The 23,715-nt window shown below is 37.1% G+C and overlaps 2 protein-coding genes across 2 annotated transcripts in view; one reads left to right on the forward strand and one right to left on the reverse strand.

Moving 5' to 3' along the window:
• LOC126369198 (uncharacterized) overlaps positions 1–23,715 on the reverse strand; it is a 456,612-nt gene that overhangs the window by 177,429 nt on the left and 255,468 nt on the right. The gene's annotated exons all lie outside the window — the stretch shown is intronic.
• On the forward strand, positions 1,060–16,158 carry LOC126369231 (cytochrome P450 9e2-like). Its single transcript, XM_050013569.1, has 10 exons — positions 1,060–1,346; positions 5,419–5,582; positions 9,316–9,432; positions 10,653–10,864; positions 11,190–11,325; positions 11,546–11,629; positions 12,492–12,710; positions 13,456–13,553; positions 14,311–14,479; positions 15,363–16,158. The coding sequence occupies exons 1-10, from the start codon at positions 1,138–1,140 to the stop codon at positions 15,527–15,529; spliced, it is 1,575 nt and encodes a 524-aa protein (XP_049869526.1). The 5' UTR covers positions 1,060–1,137; the 3' UTR covers positions 15,530–16,158.

The following is a 23,715-nucleotide window of genomic DNA, read 5'->3' on the forward strand; positions in this document are numbered from 1 at the left end:
ATAGCATTCTCACTTTCCTACATACATTGCAGATTACAGTGCATAAAAATCGTAGGTATCACCAAATTCTACTTTTTCAAGCGTACACATTGAAAGAACGGACGGTACAAGTTATATTATGTTAACTTCTGCCTATATAATAAATAACAATTAATAAAATACTTAAAGCTAACCATATTCATAAAATATTAAAAATGAAATAACAAGACACCAAAATTAAAAAATCTAAATCTAAATTAAAAATCTAAATTTACAGTCTAAATATTCTTTGACGCTTTGTTATTTGATATAGGCGTTTATGTTATGTTGCATAAAAACAATTAATAAAATACCTTAAGCCACCCATATTCATAAAATATTAAAAATAAAAAAAACAAAACACCAAAATTAAAAGATCGAAATTTAAATTAAACATCAAATTTACAGTCTGAATATACTTTGACGCTTTGTTCTTTGATATAGGCTGTTTATATTATGTTATATATATACGTAATTTCCAGAAATGTACCCAAATTGGGAATTTTCCTGTTGTAAAAACTCTTTAATAGTGAGGTCTATTTTTACACGACGTTGATCTTCTCTTTAGTCTGTTCCATGTTAGCTCTTCTTGCTCTTCCCCTTCCTCTCTTTCCTTTTAGTTTAGATTCTATGATGTTTTTAATAAATTATTTATTTATTTATTTATTACAAAATATATTATAAAATTCTTACATTACGACACTGAAACTCATAATGGGTTTAAGATGTTTGTGTCAAATTCACGTCAGGCAGTACAGGTATAAATTAACACTTAACACAATAAATTTAAGGTATAAATTTAATTCGTCGTGTCTTAATAAGTGTCCAATCATCTCGCCTCTTCTGTCCTCAATAACTCTCAATATTTGTCTCTTTTCCCTTACTCTTACTAGCACTTCCTCATTAGTAACCCTTTCAGTCCAACTTATTCTTTCTATTCTCCTCTAACATCACATTAAAAAAAAACTATCTTCGAACCACTTTACTGCACAACAGTACCACTTTGTTACCACCTAAACATTAATAATCACACACATTGAGCACCCAGCCAGTCCTTTCGAAGTAGTCTATCAACCAACACGCATTTGATTTTTTGATTTGATTTATAAATTTTTCAAAATGATAATAGAAATATTAATATTTCTACTAACTTCCCTTCTTGGTTTTTTCGTGTATTCACATTGGAACGCGACAAATTATTTCAAAAAGAGAGGAGTGAAATGTTTACCCGGTGTTCCTATATTTGGGAATGCGTTTAACAGTACAGTCGCTAAAAAGCACATTGTAGATGATCTGAACAATGTGTATAAGGCTTTTCCGGGAGAAAGGTAAGTGGAATTGCCTTTTTTACTTTGTATTCCGTTCTTGTCGTGACTTTTATCTTGCCTCATATAGCACTAAACCACTTGGCCGTTTTTTACCCGACTTATACTATGTTTTTGCTAAGCATATATAGGGCTGCTTGTCCCTGCTGGTAGAAAAGACAGACAGGCAGTCGCTTCTGTAAAAAATCAGACCTGTCAAATCTTCAGGTTAGGTAAGCGGACCCTGTGAAAAACGGGATAATGTTAGGAAGATGATGATGATGATGATATTGACCTACAATCCAAATATTGCCGCAAAAAATTCCTATTCAGGGAAGAACTAATGTGTCTGGTCTAGTGGTTAGAGCGTTGGATTCTCGATCTGGAGATCTGGGTTCAAATTCCGACGGTGACTTTGTCTAAATTACTTTGTTAAGGACTTTGAAAGCTTGAATCATATTTTGATTGTCCGAAGAAGTAAGAAGATTCCGCAACCCGTTAAGAACTAAAACATCTCCACTAACCCGAAGTGGAGCAGCGTGGTGGAGTATGCTTCATAACCCCTCCCATTCATTGAATGGAGGCCTGTGCCCAGCAGTTCCGGCGAAGTAGTTAATACCATCTGTGGCAAATCTACAATAAGTCACGTCAAAAACAAAAAAAGTGCCCAGCAGTAGTGTTTTTTATCATTTTTATCACAGTTTATATTAGAATGAGATTAAGTGGCTGCATTATCATAATTGATGACATGAGTCTCTATCCACCCCGATTGGTAGATATAGAAGTGTGACTATATATTTTTCTAAGCATAGGTCAAGTTCGATAAGATTGGGAATCAAACCCTAAACCACTAATTAAAAGGTCAAGGACAATACATATAAATATTTCACTACGCCATTAATCCAACAACAAAGGAATCTTATCAAATAAAAACAGTTTAACAAGCAACATTACAATTGATAACACGATATAGTATAATAATTACGACAGAGGTCAAATCCTATACGAATGACATTATGGCAACATTCACGCATACAAGGTGTTAGTGACATCGTAACCAATACTGAGGGGGATGATTCAGACCATGACGTTAATATCAAGTGGAATCTCCCGCCGTAAAATTCATGTTTTTTAAAATTATTTTCCTTAAAAAAGACCTTACCAAACAAAGGACAGCCTCATAAAGTGATTTCGACAATGTCCCCGAACCCGGACCTCTAGGTCGTAAGCCCAACTCACAAACTACTAGACCACGGAGGCTGTTAAAAATTACATACAATAATAATATGAAATTATGTCGACAATGTTTTTACAATTACTGTTTAATCATGCTTCAAACCTATTTTGAACATTTCGCAAGTCATTCAGGCACTAGATAAAGACCTTATCTTTACAAAACATATATAATTGCATTATGTTTTATTTACTTACGCATCAGCAATATCATCAATATGTTTATGGAACGTTATCTCTTTTGAATACATACATATCAAAATAGTAGTTTTTTCCCTATCGTGTTTAATTTTACCTAAAGCTAACTTAATTCCAAATCTACTATAGAGGGTGTTAGTGATATCGTAACGAACACGGAGGGGGATCATTCAGACCATCTTCTTCTTTGCGAATCGATGGCGATCGATGCTATATTTGATGCTATATTCAGACCATGATTCTGAGTTAATATCAAGTAGAATTTTCCGTCGCAAAAGTCATGATTATTTTTAGTTTTTTAAAATTATTTTCTCTCATTTTTGAGATGGAAAATTCCAATTGATATTAACTTGGTTCGTCGCGTCGTTACGTGACCCACTCTTGTATATCTTCAAAGAAACTTGTCAAACTAGAGGGGTTAAGAAGACCACATTGAAACAATTCATGTAAGAAAGCAATATTGCAATTTCACAATTGCGCATATACAAGTAAGCGCGCAATACAAACAAGTACTGTTCACGCCACCGCAAGCGCTAGTCGATTCCAATATGCCATCGCCATAAAGTGACAGCCTTCGTGGTCCAGGTTCGATTCCCGATGGGGACATTGTCAAAATCACTTTGTGAGACAGTCCTTTGTTTCGTAACGTTTCAAGCTTGAATCACCTGATTGTCTGAAAAAGTAAGATGTTTCCGTGCACGTCAAGCCGTTGGTCCCCGCTATTAGCTTAAAAACAGCTTCACCAACACGCGGTGGAGCAGCGTGGTGGAGTATGCTCCATATCCCCTCCGGTTGATTGAGGGGACGCGTGCGTCCAGCAGTGGGACGTATACAGGCTGTTTATTATGTTATAAAGTGAAAATCACATAAGCGTCTGTTGAAATGCGATTTTCATAAACAAAACCTGGAACACATTCAATTAATTTCAATCCGGGAAACAATTTAGACCACAATTTGGAAAATAGCTATGGCGAGATCTTGAACATCACGTAAGAATCTGTTTTTTTCTGTGTTTTTTTCTATTTTTCTCTCATGAAAATGTCTTCTGCCGTTGGTCCCGGTTACTACTTACTTACTGATGTAAGTTAGTAGTCGTGACATGAGCCATGTCAGGGGCCTTTGGCGGCTCAATCCCTGACACCATGGGGTTGGTAATCCACCCCTCAATCCACACGAGAGAAGAAGGTGAATTGAGCCCACGCTTACCTGAGCGTTCTTTTAGGCCAAGTAGAATTTTTAAGGAAAATCTAAAAGAGAATCGTCAGAACAATAATTGTTAAACCAACGTGATATGAGCCGTATCGCCTTGCGTGCGTATGGGTTGATGGGGTTGGTAATCTACCTCATAACACACACGATAAGACGAGATGTCTTCTGTAGTTTGTGACCGGGCGTGAACCCTCAGCGCTCCCCATTTGTCTGGCCTAGTTAATGCCATCTGTCTGAGGCCAGCCTACACCTAACGTCAAAAAACTTCAGTTTGTTTGCTTTTTTTTTTGTTTTTGTTTTCCCCGAAGGGTAAGGCAAAGGGAACTATGCCCATACAGCCATGTCTTACGTATTTTTTTCTTGATGATTGATGAAATGATGAAAGATGATGATGATGAAACCTAAGCCCCCACCCTCGGAGTAGACTCCTACTCCGAACCCCAAACGAATTAACTCAAAAGTCCGCATAAATTTTCGAGTTGTGAAGCGGCTTCCTGGCACGAAGCGAAAATAGGCAGATACACTTTGTTTATTGAATACTTCTATATAATAACACTCGCGAATGTCTTCCGGCTAACTTAATGCGATCATTAACCACAAAACACCACTTCGTATTAATTATTTAGATTATTCAATGAAGAAAGCAACTGTCCCGTTCCCGTTTCCCGCCAAAAAGCCTCAGTTTGTTTGCTTCGAAATATCATTAATTATGCCTGTAATGCGTCATACGAGACAAACACTAGATAAAACCTCTTTTGTCTCCTATTTATCATTTTACACCAACATTTACTTATCTGTAGTGCCCTGTAAACAGTCCAGTGTTTACTAAGTACTTACAGATACAATGCGCGTGAGTTTGTATGCATAAACACACCATAAAACAACAAATAATCTTATAACTAGTAGGTGATATTGTTTGTATATAAATCATACCTATCATTATAATTAATTATATATCCATCTATTGACGCACTACTCTGCAGTCTGTTATGTCTTTTGCTGAAGGTTGCCTGAAAGAGATCGCTTTTATGGATAAGGCCGCCTTAGCCCACCTTAGTAAAGTTGTCCCATAAATGTCCTGGTAAATGTGTGTGCAATAAAGTGTTACTATTATTATTACTAGGCTGGGCCTAAAGTTCCACCAACCCGCAGTGGATCAGCATGGTGCAGTTTGCTCCATACCCCCTCCGGTTGATTGACGGGAGGACGTATAGGTATGGGCTGTTTATAGAATAGAATAGAAAAAGTTTATTATAAAAAGGCACCACACAGAAAAAAAGAGACAATAACATCATATCAAATATCCACTAAACAATTGCAAAAAAAGCAAGACGTATGTTGGTCGAAATAATAATGTGGTCACTCACCACAAGTCGCGGCGTGAACCACGACGCTGATATTATGTGTTTATGTTACGTTATGTAGGCCTGAAATAACTTACCTCTCCTTCCTCCAGATATGTCGGCTACATCGAAGGCACGGCCCCCATCGTCCTGATCAGGGACCCTGAGCTGATCAAACAGATCACGGTGAAGGACTTCGACCACTTTGTCGACCACAAACAGTTCTTCCCTGAGGATATCGAACCGTTGTTCGGTGGCAGCGTGCTTATGATGAAAGGTAACTCCTTGGTCAATCTATAACATATGACAACAACGACGTCAGATTCTTCTATCACGAGCTCGAACGTCCAATCATAATAATAATAATAATAATAATAAAAACACTTTATTGCACACAAATTCACAAAACATTTACAGGATAAACTTATTCTAAGGTGGGCAAAGGCGGCCTTATCGCTAAGAGCGATCTCTTCCAGACAACCTTCGGCAGAGGATATAGTACACTTGTACAGCTGCAGTGTAGCGCGCAAAAAAGTAAAATAAAATAAGAGAAAGAAAAAAATAAATAAATAAATAAATATAATCAATCATCATCGCGTCCAAGCCGTGTCCGGCGACGGCGATTCCTAAATGTCTATCCCAGGTCGTTGTTATGATAGGCTCTAATGTGGCTAGCATAACTGAACTTCGATTTGAAGGTTCGGTCACATGGCGCACAGAATAACTGGCCAGCAATAAGAATTAACCTCCACATTCATCAATCGTTTCAGACACGCATGCTGGTTCAGATCAGATCTTACTAAACCCTAAGGACATCTGCAATTTGGTCAATGTGTGTCCTTCTAGGTCTTTCTCTTTCAGCCCTACTAACATCTTTCAACTTTTATATACCGCTTTCGTAATCCTATTATCCTTCATCCGCTCTACTTGTCCAAATCAACTTAACATTCCCTTCTCAATATTAATCACTGTAAACACCTTTTACATCACATTGCTCTCTAATAAAACTGTTTCTTCTGTTTCACCCTGTGACGGTAACGGCCTCTGTGATCCAGTGGTTGAGCGTTGGGCTCATGATGCAGAGGTCACGGGTTCGAGTCCTGGTGAAGACATATCACAAAAATCACTTTGTAATCCCTAGTTTCCCTAGTTTGGTGAGGAAATCATCTGATTGACCGAAAATAACTCGATTCGTGTTGGTTCCGGTTACTACCTACTTACTGATGTAAGTAAGACTCATGTTAGGGACCTTTGACTGCTCAATAGTAAACATGGCACCAGAGTTGATGAGGTAATCCTCCTTACAAGCCACACGATAGAAGAAGACACCGCTCTACCTTGCAAACAGGGTGTTAGTGACATCGTAACGAAAACTTTGAGAGATGATTCAGACCATGATTCTGAGTTGATATCAAGTGGATTTTTCCGCCGTGTATACCTTCTTAAGAGTATTAACAGTATCCTGTGGACTGACTCTCTAGTTCTCCATCGTATCCTACAAGAAGACAGGCATCACTTATTCAAGTTCACAGATGAACATAACAAATTGTGGCCTCCCCAAGCCACAATTTGTAATTTCCCTATGACAACACTCAAAAACGATGTCTTGTCTCCTGTGTAGTTGAAAGTAATATGCCTTTGAACTGACCTCCCCCAGATCAGGCAATTTGTGAATTTGTTATGTCCGGAATTGTTCTGGCGTGATCATTTCTGTTAGGGTCATGAGCACTACAGACAGGGTTACAACATCATAAACGTATAACATAACATAAACTTCCTCAAATCGACCCCACTCGTACAATCCTCCCATTAAATAGAATGGTCCCCGAGTACTTATAACTCTACCACTTTGGCGATAAAGTAAAAAGTTACTTCTGGGGGGTTAAAATGGCCACATCGAAGCAATTCATCTAAGAAAGCAATATTGCAATTCGACATTTGCGCGTATAAAAGTAAATGCGCAATGTAAACAAATGTCAAATAGCAATACTGCTTCTTTAGATGTATTGCTTCGATGTGGCCATTTTAACCCCCCAGAAGTAACTTTTTTTACGTTTTAACCCCCCTGATCTCCTTTGTACTTGCTTTAAAGGCTATAGCGGCTGCATGTAGTAATAATAATAGTTGGTGTACCATCACCTTCAGATCAACTTCTACGTAATAGGTTCGACCCAACACACGCCTTCCAAGTCCGAGATTTCATAGGCTCGAAATATAGAAAGAACATTACAAATAATAATTATAATACTGTCATTTAATTTATTATTTTATTTTATTATTAATTTTATTTAATTTAAATAAAAGTAATTCTATTGTAAGACTTAAAAACACTACAAAACAAGTCTAGACGAATAACAATAAAATCCACCTCTCCAATCTGGGGGCACGGAAGTGCTCCCGCCAAGACGAGCAAAGCAAAGTGTAAGGGCAAGGCACTATACTCTATCTTTTAAGCAAAATATGTGGCTTGGCCGTTTCGTTTCCGTCACCTGAGCGTAAGGCAACAAATTTATTAACTGTGCATTGCCATTCTGTTATATAGTTTTTGTGGCAAAGAAACAGGCAAGCCCCATATTTTGCCTAACGTGTAGAATTTATGAACGTAGGGTGGTATTAATAAACTAATCTCAGCTTTGAGACAGCCCTCAAGATCATGTCAATGTGACAGTTCTTATATAAAAACAGGGACATTAGATTGGTCTCGAGGGCAGTCTCATCTGAGATTAGTTTATTAATATTACCCTTAGTATTTTTATAGATCGGGCGTGTAGAGTTAGAAGCTTGGCTGTTTGATCCCGTCTTGGCAACATTTTACATGAAAACGTTTTTGTTGGAATACAATTTATCACAATCTAGATAAAGTACCCGTTTATTGCCAGTAACCGATATCCATTTAAATCAAAGTCAACAAGTTTCAAAAGTCATCGTTATACAGCAAACAGTAGCAAAGATAAATAAAATACTCAGGTAATTTACTGGAGATAATGACTTTGAACATTCAAGGGCCATCAATGGTCGTCACGGCTTCACGGTAATGGGCCGTTTTCACTGTCTCCTTAACAACATACATGCATACATAAACACTAGCAAGCGCAGTAATTTATCCCCATTAGGAATTAGGTGAAAATCTACATGACCTGCATCCGTCCGGTCATGACTTATGCAAGAGTAGTTTTCGCTTAAGCGAGTCCCTTTCAAATTGATGGCCTACAAGTGATTCAAAATCGTTTCATGCGGAAAGACACAGGAGCCTCGTGGTTCCTTCGCAACTAAAATCTGCACATTGACCTAGGTCTGCCAACCATTGCACAATATCTCTACTTTGCTTCAAGACATTTCTTCGATTCTACTCCGCACCACCTACATCCACTGGTAGTTGCGGCTTGCGAATACATCCCGCTCAGGGACGGTATTGAAAAGTATCAAAGGACAAAATATCAGAAGGACATAATATACGATCCCGACGACCCGGTTATTCTAGCGACGGCCACTCAGCTAGCGACAACAAAAACTTCAGAACCCCGATATCGACCCAGCCGGCATGGTCGACGATTTCCTTCACTCAGCGCTTATCGCTATCGACCCACTAGGGTCAATTTAAACTTTCTTTACTCTAATTTTTACATACTATCATATTATTAATTTATCATAAGTGTAGTTTTCAGTCTTAAGCAAAAGTAAGACCATTATAGACGGCGATACGGGTCACCACATCACGTTAGTCTAACAGAAAGCTCGGTGATCTGTGGATAGTAATTTCATCTTGCGACGAATGTAGCTCTGACTACCCCAATTGGGTTATAGTCGTTAGCTTATGTTTTGTGATATTGTACATGATAAAATTTGAATAAGATGTGCAATATATTTATTTAATAATAAATATTGTGAAATTTTCAAAGATTCTTAATATTATAGACTCGCATTTGACCACAATTTCACCTGAACAGCTGAACTTTGGTCAAACACCAATTCCCCAACTCATATTCTCTAGCCTCCACTTCTTGTTCCAGGCGACAGATGGCGCGACATGCGCACGACCCTGAGCCCCGCATTCACTGGCTCCAAGATGCGACAGATGATGCCCTTCATGACAGAGATCAGCAACAACATCGTTGAATACTTGAAAGGTAAACCAACAGTTTCTTTCCTGTTAGTTGGTAAGTCGATGACTGCTCTCATTAATCCTCTTGACAAGGTTATAATTGGGTAATTTCTTAGGTCAAATCGTATGGGTATTAATGACACTGTAACGAATACTGAAGGGGATGATTCTGTATTCATATCCCCCGATACCGACCCCGCCGGCGTGGTCGACGATTTCCCTCATTCAGCGCTTATCGCTATCGACCCACTAGGGTCGATTAATTCTTTCAAATATTTTTCCTCTCAGACGACGCCCTGAGCCGAGGTTCGCGCCCAACTGGGCACCCTCAGGCCTGTTGTCTTAAACTTTGTACCGGGTGAGAGCCTTCAGCGCTCCCCATTTGTCCGGCCAAGTAGTTAATGCCATCTGCGGCAAATCTACAATAAGTCACGTCAAAAAAAAAATGTATTGATATCAAGTAAAATTTTCGCTCAGAAAATTCATGAAAATTTTAGTGTTTTTTTTTTCCGTTCCATACTTTTGCGACGGAAAATTCCACTTAATATCAACTCAGGATTATGGTCTGAATCACCCCTTAAAGTTTTCGTTACGATGTCACTAACATTCTGTATAACTGAGTAGGCTTGAATTAAAGCATATAGTAACAAAAATTAAAATAAACAGTAAGTAGATAAATATTATACAAAAACGTACAAGAATATTATTAGACCTTGTTGGTGTAGTTTAATTGAACTTTAAAGAGAACGAGCAAATTTGTATAACAATATTAAAACTAAACACCTTTTGTTGTAAAATGATTTGGTCTAACACTTTTAGATTGTTAAGAAGCGCCTGGGTCTAATTTCGAAATATGTATGTGGGACATAGAAATAACACGGGATATTTTAAATATCTTTACTCCTTATATTTTAACAAAATCCTTTAACCCGAACCCGACGTCATCGCACCATCGACCCCCTTTCTCACTTTTTAAAACCGCTCCCATTCATTAACCATTCTGCTTTCATACCATAAACAGTCAAATTTCCATTCATTATCCTTCCATAGTATTCTCACTTTCCTACATGTATGGTGTACAATTTAAGACACGTCACACTCTGTACAGAAACAGATGACTGACTTTTTTTTTTTTTTTAAAATCGTCATTTTCCGAAATACGTTTTTAAGTACAATAAATCTTAGCATTATGTTATATTTAATTTTAATTTCGAAGTCATATTTTCTTAAATGTTATTTTCTCAGAAAATGTTACACCAAATGACGACCTGGATGTCGGAGACTTAGTTCGTCGCTACACAAACGACGTCATCGCCTCCGCAGGCTTCGGTCTCCAGATAAATTCGTTAAAAGACAAAGACAACGAATTCTTCAAACTTGGACAGGAAATGTTCAAGTTTGGACTCTACGAGAGATTCATGTTCTTCATCACTGCCCAGTTCCCGAAACTCACGAAGGTCAGCAGAGATTTGATTATTCTAGCTTGTACAATTGCTTTCTTGGTAAGTCGTAGGTAAGTGGCGTAGTGAAGTTGTTGGCTAAAGAGTAAAGAGGTTACCCATATATGTACAAACGCCCGGTGAAAGCCCTTAGCTATATCAGTTTCTCCGGGCAAGAAATAGTGATTGTCATTCCATGCAAATTAACAATAAGTGACGTCAAAAACAAAAAATAAATAAAATATGTCTACGCTTGAGCTATTCAAAGTAACACGGGAGAATCTTTGTAGTCGAACATAATATTTTATCCTTATAAGTATAATTTAATTTTAAAATCTTACAGAAATTGAACTTGAAAGTATTCCCGCAAAAAACCACGGATTTCTTCCAAAATATTGTGGTCAGTACCATCGAGTTTCGAGAGAAAAATGGAGTGGAGAGACCGGATATGATCCAGCTTTTGATGGAGGCTTCTAAAGGTATGATTAGAAGAAAGCGATTAAGTAAATAGAAAAGATGGAGACAGTCAAAGAGACGGAGAGAGTCGGTTAGAGATAGTGTGAAAATATTATTAAAAGAGTAAGAAAACAAAATGCAATTATTAAATTGATCAAATCTTTGGTATTCTAATTGCCTCTGCCACGTTGAACTCTCAAAAGAAACTTCACTGATGACAGCGAATATTTGTAATCTTTACAGGCAACCTGACACATACAAACGAAAAAGACAATGTTGGATTCGCTACAGTTGATGAAGCTTTGAAGCCGCAAGGGAAAATAAGAGGTAAGTTCTAACTAAATGTATACAAATACTTAGAACTCCAAATTACCAAATTTTTCAAGGATTTTATATTTTTGATGATTTTTGTTTTTATAGCACTTAACCGTGCTGAATTCCTTAACACAAACTCACAACGCAGCTCCATCTATCTCATCTATCCATTAGAATTTATTTCGATCTATGTATCGTCATTACGCCGATGCCGGCGCCATCTATCTAGAATATTGAGTACTAATATTTCTTAAACCGAGAAGTCCACAGTTACATGTAGATTTCATCTTATCGTGTGTGATTGTGATGTGAATTTAAATGTGATCTAATATTTTGATCTTACGATCTTAAATTGAGCTTGGTCGCACTATCAAAATTCACCAGTTGTCGCCAATGCTGCCGCGATTAGTAACGTAGGTACTGGACTACCTACTTTACTTAGGGAGAGACCTAACTCCAACACTCTCTCTTTCACATTACACTACTCACACACACACATGCACAAATTTTCATTTTTGTTGTTATTCTCTTTTTAAGTTTATCCATAATTAAATTATTTTATTTTCATTTTGTTACACAACTTTAATATTGTTAAACTTCTGTTGTCGGTATCACTATCTGAGAGGGGGGCTGGTATTCTGGCAGAGTACCTCTCAGAGTATCTATACGTAGTTCAGACACCAGTTCTCCACATTCAATTATTTTGTATTTACCATCTACACTGTAACTATAGATATAAGTGGAGATGAAATAAAATACTTTATACATTATACACAAGTCCTGTTCATAATAAATTATGTTTCATACACAACACATTTATAATCTTTTATCCCCATATGTATGTAAAATACCTCACAAATTCACAATCTTCCAGACTGGACCTTAACAGAGCTCACGGGTCAAGTGTTCATTTTCTTCGTGGCCGGTTTCGAAAGCGCCGCCACTGCCATCGTGATGGCAATCCACGAACTGGCTGTCAACCCTGACGTGCAAGAGAAGTTGTACCAGGAGGTCAAACACTTCAAGGAGACCAAGGGCAATTTGACATACGACAACATCGTTGACTTGAAATATCTGGACTGCGTTCTGAATGGTGAGATTTTGAAATTCCAATTCCAAAACAATAAAGTCCAAAACACTTTTACGTCCGCCGTAACTCCTGATGGATTGAAAAACGACATATTTTTTGTTTGGAGCGTGGTTGAGTACGTTCTATACCCCCTCCGGTTAATTCAAGGGAGACCTGTGCCCATCAGTGGAAGGTGTAAAGACTGTGTTATTTTTTCCAAAATCTCAAGTCATCAGCAGATAACTTGCAACTGCGCTTGAGCATGAACAGCTGAACACATTCTTTATTTTTCATTACTTCCATGCCCAGCAAAGTCATCATCGTCTATAGATCTAACTGATGCTGAGCCAACTTTGTTATTATCTACATGTCTGCTATTACTGTTTCTCAAAACATCACAATTGGAATGTTGGTAAATATTTGTATATTTATAAAATAAACAAAATTACTCATACATAATAATATTATAAAAACACAAGTCGCCTTGTAAATAAAATTAAGATCGATTTCTTTCAAAAACCAATAGACCGCACTTATTATTTTCTTAATAAAATCATACAACGTCACCGAAGACGTTGAAACTCTAAGCTCTGCAAAGTTCCTATTCAATATACTTAGACAAAAAATTCACCAAATTGTTGTTATAAAGACGCGACAATGAAGCCTGAAAAGAGCGTTACTAAGTATAGACTATTACGAACATGTTCAATGGTGTAGTGACAAAGCAACTCCATGGAGCTAATATTTGGTGAAACGCCTGAAATTCCAGAGACATTGAGGAAGTGGTCAGCGGCCCTGATCATGGACCGAGTTTGCACAAAACCGTATGAATTGCCGCCGCCAAGGGAAGGAGGAAAACCGTTCCCTGTGAGTTAAATCTATTGTACATTCTAAGCAAATTAACTCGACACCTTGCTGGATTGCAGTATCCTTCCCGCATTCGGATTGTGAATGGATGTGCAGGGTCATCTAAGAAAGCAATATTGGAATTTGACATTTGCGCATATAAGCAATATTGCTTTTTTAGATTAATTGCTTCGACGTGGTCTTTTTTATAACCCCCAGATCGAAAAAGCAATTCATCTAAAAAGCAATATTGCTATTTGACATTTTGTTGACATTGCGCACATATTTTTGTTTGTGCAAATTTTAAATAACAACATTGCTTTTTATATTAATTGCTTCAATGAGACCTTTTTAGCCCCTCAGTTATAAGCTTCGTAGTGATACACTCTTTAAACATATTGACATCAGCACAATATATCCAGTCGATTCGATTCGATTCTGACATTCCACAGTCGGGTAAAAAATAAGATCTTACAAGTTCTTAGCAAAACATACCAATTTATTATCTTTAATTTTTTAAATGAATCCGATTTTTACTGAGACGAGTAATATTCAAAAATATAATTATTAGAGTAGAAAAGTAAACAAAATAAGATGAAATAATTCGTGTCTTTCAGCAGGTCTGGTGTTCTTGTCTTGATTCAGACATTTTAAAATTTTGCTGATGATCAATTTTATGGGTACTTACATTAAAAAATCACCTGACTAAAGGTACATTTTCTAAGGTATCTTTTTTAAGCTGTGAAGTATTATCCTCAATTATCACTTTTCCATACAGCTCAAAGTAGGTGACATCGTCTACAACATGGTGAACACGATCCACATGGACCCTGAATACTTCCCTGAACCTGAAAAGTTCGACCCTGACCGCTTTTCTGACGAAAATAAACACAACATCAAACCATTCACCTTCATGCCTTTCGGTATGGGACCGAGGAATTGTATTGGTAAGTGGGATTGTATTAAAAACTTAAAACACAATATACTTATATAAATATAAATTGTTAAATGTACTTCTTATGTAGGTAGTTCTTTTAATTATTTATTTTGTTAGAATGCACTAACCCGCTATAATTATATTTCTACCAAATTTTCCTGCACCCAAAGGTTGCCTGGACGAAATTGCTGCATAAGCAACAAGGCCGCCTGTTGTGATTTTCTGTATAATATTGTCCTTATGTCTGTATTTTGTGTCCATTGTGCTCAATAAAGTATTTTATCTATATGTCGTAGCAGTGGATTTGATCAATTTCTCTTCTTAATTCATAACTGACTCCGACACATATTTCTATCTATACAACATGTTGGCAAAGCCAATGTATAACATAATAATGTTGACAAGCCCATTTCACCTCCAAATGATTTTATTTTCAAAAACGGTTTGGTTTTTTAAAGATTTTTTGCGTTACAATTTATGGTCGATTATCATTAATATACGACAGAAAGAGAAAGAACACAATCCCTCTGTCGGTTTTTATGACATTTCCTGGGAAGATGAGTAGCTAAATATAAAGGATGTTTCTTTCAGTTCAGCATAGAAACAACATCATTCGTGACATAAAATAACATAATCTCCCGACTATATCTCAATTGGAGTAGTACATCGCAACAGAAATACATCCAATGCAATATAAACTAAGTACCCACACCTCACCGAACTTTCTGCTAAACTAATGTAATAGATGAGCTATATCGCCGTCTATAATGGCCGGGCCAAGCATGTTAGTAAAAACTGCATTATCATTGGCGAGTACGGCGGTTTGAACCGGCGTTCCCCGATTGAGGTCATTCATGAGTTAGTCCCATTCTTGCAAAGCATTTGTTTTCCAGGTTCCAGATTCGCCCTGCTAGAGTTGAAGGTACTTCTCTACAGCATTGTGCTCAACTTCAAGATCCTAAAAGGACCAAAAACCTCGGACCCTATTAAATTGGAGGCAGCTGACTTCAACATCAGAGCCGTTGGAGGTACCTTTGTGAGACTGCAAGAAAGAAAATAAGAAGATACCATTGACACCTTGTGCATAAACAAATATACTTACTACCAATCTCTGTAAAAAAGCGTCCGAGGTGCAACTTGTCACTAAGCGACGGCGTGTCTAAATCGAATTTAGGCGCAATGGGCACTGTACAACCGATATTTTTCTTTAACAGCCATAACATCTAAATTTGAAGGAACTAACTTATACTATCTACATACTTTAATGTATACGTATTTACAACTAGGATTCGACGCTTTTTTACAAAAAAAAAAACCTTAGCGACTGTGAGTCTATTTGTTTATAGTATGTCAGTGGAAGATAAGAAGTATGACCAAGAGGATAAGACTTAGATAGTTAAGACCTGCATGATGACTGGACAAATTCTCTTGACGATAACAGCGCGAACAATGGTATAGATCGCTAGATATGTTTTGTTTACAAGGTGAATGAACTCACCAACTTTGTTATAAAAATAAAACAACTATAAGTACTATATTGCTTTAAGATAATTATAATTACAGATAAGTGATAACAGTGACAAATAATATTTAGTATTTTTTTATACCATTCTGAACGTGTTTATAAAATTAAGTGCAATATATTCGCTAGCTTTGTTAAGTTTGTATAAATATTTTTTATCTTTTAAATTGTTTTTCAATCTAAGTACATCTGTGTACACAAGGCTTCTATTTTCTTAGCGTCTCTCGGCAGTCTTCACATTTCCGAATACCTACAAACGAATGCTAGTTTCCATGTTCATGAATTATTAGATTTACATGCCTTCGAGGAATGCATTTTTCAGATGTATGTAACCTAACCTATGGCCTGATTTTAAGTATTGGCCTGATTTTTCCTTCTCGGATTGGAAGGTCAAACAGATCAGTCAGGATCGGGATCGGATTTGTTTATCGGTACGGTTTTAACCGTACCTGTCAAATCTTCAGGTTAGGTAAGCGGACCCTGTGAAAATGGATAATACGTGTGTTAACACAAGAGAAGAAAATACCTGTAATAAAGAAAAGCTGATAAGAAAAAAGAAAATTAGTAAAGAATAAAAATACAAAGCTAAAGTTATAAAGTATAATTATTATACTCACCGTCGTCGCACACGCCGTCGTCACACCGCCCCGCCACCGCCGTACCGCGCTTGCGCACTGCAACCCGCGCCCGCGCGCCTCTTCCCGCTAGATCCCTACATGGCCAGTTGCCACCCAGTGTCCGTAGTAACAATTGTTTTGTATTGTCAAGAGTTAATTATGATCGTTTTGGAGACTTATTTTTGGAGTTTTTTAATTTCACCAAGCAGACAACCCAGCAAATAGGAAGGTACTTAACAGCTAGGGAGATGATGATATGCCTTTGGGGACACAACCATGCGTGACTATGCGTAAAACAAATGTCAAAATATAACGTTTATTTTCTTACCTGTACTCTATCTTCCTATCTCTCTGTTATTCGCACCATTCTCGAGCACAAAGACTGCAGTCGAAGCCGAAGAAACAAAATATTCCATCACCCAATTTGCTATTGAATATGTGGAGACGTCCTAACGCGTAAAACAAAGATATATATACAAAACCACGGGCGACACGTAAAAAGGGCCCGCCCTGAGCATTAGTCAGGGAAAAAAAATCCAAGGGTGAGTTGGGACACGGATTTTAAACAAGGTTCCGTAATAAAAAAGATAGACTTTGGAAGAGAAATAGGGGTGCGAAAAACGCTGCCCCAAATAACGTGTTTGTTATATTAAATATGATTAGATAAAGATGACAAATGTGTTTGCTACAATAGTACAGGGGGTTAAAAAGGCCACATCCAAAAAATTCATCTAAAAAAGCAATATTGCTATTTGCCATTTCTGTAAATGTACACAAATATCAAATTAAATATCATGCTGATGTTATCAGAGGCAATAGAAAAGATATTTTATTTACTTATTTTGTCTTCAAATAATCTCCAGCAACCGTTGGACCCTAAAAACTAACAGATGAAAACGCGAATGGAAATGGATTTTAAATAGACATTTCCAGGTACGTATTCAGGGATATTAGAAAAAAATAAGTAGGTAAGTACCCCAGCGACATGAGTCAGAGAGGCTTATTTCTGAAAGTAATCGACTCTAGTTATCCGATAGCGATGCAGGCTGCGTGAGGAAAATCGTCGACCAAGGCGGAGTCGGTATCGGGGTCCTGAAATGTTTGTTGTCGCGAGCAGATTGGCCGCCTTTATGGCTAAAGTAATCACATAAAATTAGCCCAAGACTAAAAGTAGTCAAAATTCAAAAAAATCAAAAATATTTATTTTTCAAAATTGACTTACAAAGTTAGCACTTTTTGAACGTCAAAAAATTAAATTACATATTATTATGTAACTAGCTGTAAAAATACTACCACATCGGAATCTGTAACGCTGAGGGAAAGACGTGGCCAGAAAATCTCCCAGCACAGGGCCCTAGTCCTACTGTTTCATGTTTTCCTTTCTTTTCTTTTTTTTTAATCCAGTAGTACCCACAGTATAAGTAGTAGTAGCCGTGGTAGCCTAGTTGAGAACGCTTGACTCATAATTTGAGGTCACAGGTATCACGTACTCAGCGATGAAGGAAAACATCGTGACGAAACCCACATACCCGAGAAATGCATTTCGGAGGTATGTGACCTAACCTGTATTGGGCTGGTTTTCCTTTGCGAGTTGGAACCTGACAAATCTTCAGTTTAGGTAAGCAGACCTTGTGAGAAACGGGATGACGAGAGATGATGACTAAGGAGTTTCCACACCTGACCGCTTTCTTTTAGACCAATGTGATAGGAGGTGCCGTATCGCGGTCTATAATGGTCGAGCCAATTGTGTTAATGAAAACTGCACTTAAGATAAATTAATAACTCAGAGTTCGAGTCATCAGGATTGTAGATGGCGATGCGGCTATATCATGTTGGTATAACAAAAAACTCGGAAAACGCGTGGGTACGTAGTTTCAGATAGTAAGCCTATGTTTGAGCGCCGATATTTTTCAGTACCGTCCCCTGAATCCATCTCTGGGAAAAGATTCCGTAGGGCAATTTGCGGGCGTGACTAGGCAACGTGTTGCTTCAAATCTGTTTTGATCGCATCTCCCTGTATGAATTCTTTAACATCATACTCGCTTGTGACGGCGTCGGGTTTTCCGTCGTGGTTCATTACCAGGAGACACAAATAGTAGAGCAACAAAAAAAGTAGGAGTGAGTAGAGCAACAAGTCGTTGAAAGTCAAAATTGCAGTCAATGTTATTACAAATAAGTACGATAAACTAACTAGGTTTAATATAATAATCCGTGTCACGAAAGAAGTCGCCGGATTTTAATGAAACTAATCTCTCTCTTTATTTAAGAGCTGCGCTCTTGTCGGTGGAGCAATCGCCATTCCTCTCTTCCCGCCAAATCTTTCACCTACTGATTCGACACGAGCTGCACCTTCTCTTTTATTTGTTTCATAATGTTTAAAAAGAACCATTATAAAGACTATGGAGGACCAGAAAGGAAACACGTTTATAAAAAACATCATAGAATGCTAAAATTAAGAAAAGAGAGGAAGGGGTAGACCTAGGAGAACGTTTGATGAAACTAATAGACAAGTCATAATAATTCTATGCAGAATCTGCGCCGCTTGGCTTCTTTCGTACTAAGGACTATATTTTAAACCTTATTGATATTTTAGTCTTCTTTTGTAATAACCCTGTCAGAGTTCTAAAATGGATAATGTGGAACGGTAAAGTAACAGATTGATAGTTCATTATAGATGTTTTACCGGCCTTCCTGATCCAGTCGATGAGTGTTGGGCTCATTATCCGGAGGTCCTGGGTTCGAATCCCATGGCATGGCATTCTGCAAAAAATCACTTGAGATTCCTAGTTTGTTTAGGATATTATAGGCTGATCACCAGATCGACACCACGAGTGTCCGAAAGTAAGATGATCCAAATATCGGAAGGCACGTTAAGCCATTGGTCGCAGTTACTACTTACTAGTGTAAGTACGTAGTCGTTACATGAACCATGTCAGGGGTTTTCGGCTGCTTAATAATAACCACCAAAGTTGATGGTGCTACCAGATCTATGAAAATAATTTCATTGTTTTAACATATCCTGAGAATTTGGTTTATCTAGTATAAACGTAACCTGAGTTATGAGGGTTCGGAAAATAAACGAACCTTTTCAAGAAAAGGTAGGTAGTCCTGATCTTGCGCGTCGCTTTGCTCGTCTTGGCGAGTGCACTCCCGTGCCCCAGATACCTGTTTAATGAAACTTACAATTCTTATTCTTATTCTTAAATTACAACGACAATTGTGTGCGTCAAGCTAGCGGCCTCAAAAAAAAAATGGGCACGAAAAAATAATTTGACCATACCAAAAAATAGTACTCTTATTGAAAAAAATAGTACCTGTTGTAAAAAAATTAGTACCTTCACGGTTCTGGATTTATAGCCATGTTTTATTGCACTTGCTAGCTTGACGGTGAGCGAAATTTGGCGAGAGTTAACGACAAGGTCTTTCGCTTTGATTTAAACGCCAAAAAATAGTACCGAAATAGTACTTACCCCCTGCAAAATACCGAAATGAGTACTTCAACGGTTCCAAAGTTATAAAGGCAGTTCTTTGCTCCCGCTGGCTTGACGTTTTGAAAATACCTATTATCTAGGGAACGCTTGCATACTTCAGTTTGTAACTAATGTCAATAAACTCGTATGAAATAGTACTCCCTACCATCATAATTTGGACCTGATTCTCTTTGTAGAAATATGTCAAAAAGTCATTATAACCTATGTCATACATTTATCAAGACAGGTACAGTCGCGAACAAAATTATTACACATGCTCAAGAAGAATGTTGTCAGATTTTAGTATTTTTTCCCCATTTTTGGGTAAAAATTGGTGAAGTGCCAGGGTTGTCAGATGAAAGTAATATCATTGTTGAAACTCTTTGAGTTATTCTACAAATACTGCAAATTGTTTATTAACAAACACTTCGATCCGTAACAAATTGAACATGAAGGTATAAATTATAAAATAAAACAGCTGATTAAAAATGTATTATGATGTATTAAAATCACAGATTGTTTTCAATAAGAACTAGACCTATGCAGCCATTTTCTATTAAAATTATTGCATATGGGTGTCTGCAATAGCAATTTTTTGTAATAGCAACACTCTGAAGTGCAAAGAAATGGTAGGGTAGACCTCCAAAATGGCAATACTGGCGATGGCAATACTTACGAATAAATTGTGAGGTTATGTAATTGTCTACGTGACTGTATCAACAACAAATGTATGGCATAGGTTATGATGATTTTTTAACATATTTCTAGAAAGAGAATCGGATCAAAATTATGATGGTAGGAAGTACTATTTCATACGAGTTTATTGAAATTAGTTACATACTGAAGTATGCAAGCGTTCCCTAGATAATAGGTATTTTCAAAACGTCAAGCCAGCGGGAGCAAAGAACTGCCTTTATAACTTTGGAACCGTTGAAGTACTCATTTCGGTATTTTGCAAGGGGTAAGTACTATTTCGGTACTATTTTTTGGCGTTTAAATCAAAGCGAAAGACCTTGTCGTTAACTCTCGCCAAATTTCGCTCACCGTCAAGCTAGCAAGTGCAATAAAACATGGCTATAAATCCAGAACCGTGATGGTACTAATTTTTTTACAACAGGTACTATTTTTTTCAATAAGAGTACTATTTTTTGGTATGGTCAAATTATTTTTTCGTGCCCATTTTTTTTTTGAGGCCGCTAGCTTGACGCACACCGACAATTTGGTGTTCATTACGTAGCTAATATGAAACTGCAAAATATTTGTGACCACACACTCCGCAATGTACATCAAAGTGTCATTGTAATTTACAATTGTAAGTTTTATTAAACAGGCCACAGATTCTTGTTAGCAGAGACATTATAATTTCACGTAGAATAAAAGAACTACCTAGCTTTACAAGTACTGCATTCGAAATGAAACAATTTTGCCATTAGAAATACTTTTAATCTTTTATTCATTCACTCGAAGGCAAAATGTAAGTAAAATGACACGGGAATTTTTTACACAGCTCATTTTCGAAAGTAAACGTAATTGGGTTGTTCTTCTTTTTTATCGACAATGATCTGTCCTTCGTTCTGCTTCTGATAAGTTATGTTTTAGAATTTTATTTCATGTTTTGATTGTCCAAAAATATAGTTATCTTATTATACTCAAAATACAAGCAAAATACTAATCGGTTCCTCAATTAGTTATTAACGTAGCTTGATCATTTTTCACAAAATTATGTGACAGAGTGGTAAATTGAAATGCTGTCTCCGATGAAAAGGGCCACTCTGTCACAATATTTTTTGGAATGCGCCTGCAAAGAAAAGTATGTTACCAAGATAAAGAGAACCACTAAATAGTCCTCTACAGACACATCTTTATATGATGTTTTAAAATATTTATTGCCGTTATAATTTTAAAGATGTTAAATCCGATAAATCGAGAAAATGTCTTTTTATTGTCGATAAAAAAGAAGAACGACCCAATTATACATTCAGTACTCCTTCATTCGCTTAACATGCACTTTTTATTTCAGCTCGTGTTCGTGTTTGTATGTATATATGGTATTTTTGTTTTGCCTTCAGAAGCGTAATAAAGGAACTAATTAAATACACGTAAAATGTATCACTCCTTCCGAGAAACTGTGAAAGGCCTACTTACAGTACAAGGAATAAAAATAAAATTGCTATACAAAATTCTAGATTAAGTAAATTGAATTCATCTTTTTGGGGTTATGTATACGTTTCTACAATAAAATACCAGATAATATTTTAAATTTGTCAGAGAATAAATGTAAAGCTCACGTGAAGCTTACTTTATGTAAAAAAACTTATTATAAGATTAATGATTACCTAAATGATAAAAATGTCTGGTATTGAATGTGTTCCTCTAGTTATTAAATAACTTGTAATGTACCCTCAATGATTTAAAAGATGTGTTGCTGTTGCAGTTTCTTGTCATTTCTTCTCCTCAGCCATAACACCTTGCGAAATGACGTAAATTCAAAATGTTACATTGACCTTCAACAAGTTTATCAATGATAATTACGTTGAATAGATAGATGATTCTGATTCCGATTCTGCACTTTTCCACAAAAGTGGAGATGGGCGCAGAATAATGGAAATAAAGTAAAAAAAAAGAAAAGAAGGAGAAGGAAAGTAAAGTAACCCTGACACCAGAGCTAATGAGGTTGTTACTCCATCCACCTCACAACCCACACTAGAGAAGAAGAAGTAAAAAAGAGACATGTAATAACATTTGAACAGCTTATATTATACGACCCACTGCTGGGTACAACTCCCATTCATCTTTTTTGTTTTTAAAGAACGTCTATGGCTCTGTGGCGAGGTTTTTCTTGCAGCTTCTTTTCCTTGGCTATACAGGTTGTGAGAAGCTGTAGTAGTTTTAGGTGGATGAGACGTTCGTTACGTAAAAAATGACGATTCAAAGTGTGACGATATTACCTACTGATTATAAGATATTTTTGAATTTAAATTTGATTCAACCGGACGGGGTTGGTGGAGGTATTTGGTCCAGTAGCCGACACCAAATAAGTATCGGATTTTTTTTACTCTCAAATAATAATTTAGTTCTCAACGTAAGGAACTCCCCGAACAATTATTTTTAAGTGCGCCGCCTAACTCGCATGCGCTAGCAAGACACAATTTGCGGCGCGCTCTGTCCCTTACTCCTTAGCTTACGGCCGCACGCGGCGCACGCACGCACGTACGAACGCACCCACGCACGCACGCACGCGCGCACACACACACACACACACACACACACACACACATTTCAATTTGACATTTGCACATATAAAAAAGTGCGCAAAGCAAATAAGGTTGTAGCTACCTATCTGTATTAGGCTATTTGAAATAAAATTCGAAATTTGAATTTGAATGGCAATAATAGGCTTTCCTATATTACGTAGTTGGCGATGAGTGGATGTATACTATACACCTTTGCCTACCCCTTCGGGGATACAGGCGTGATGTCATATTATTACGTAAGGGATAAAAAGAGAAAAAAAAAACACCATCGCTCATAATCAACACGCCATACAGGAACGAACCGTATAAAACGACGAACCCACCTGTAATACTCTGTAATACACTCGCGGACAAGAAAATTGGGCAGAAAAATAATATGATTA

The sequence above is a fragment of the Pectinophora gossypiella genome, chromosome 8 (genome assembly GCF_024362695.1).
Source record: "Pectinophora gossypiella chromosome 8, ilPecGoss1.1, whole genome shotgun sequence".
Classification (NCBI taxonomy): Eukaryota; Metazoa; Arthropoda; class Insecta; order Lepidoptera; family Gelechiidae; genus Pectinophora; species Pectinophora gossypiella.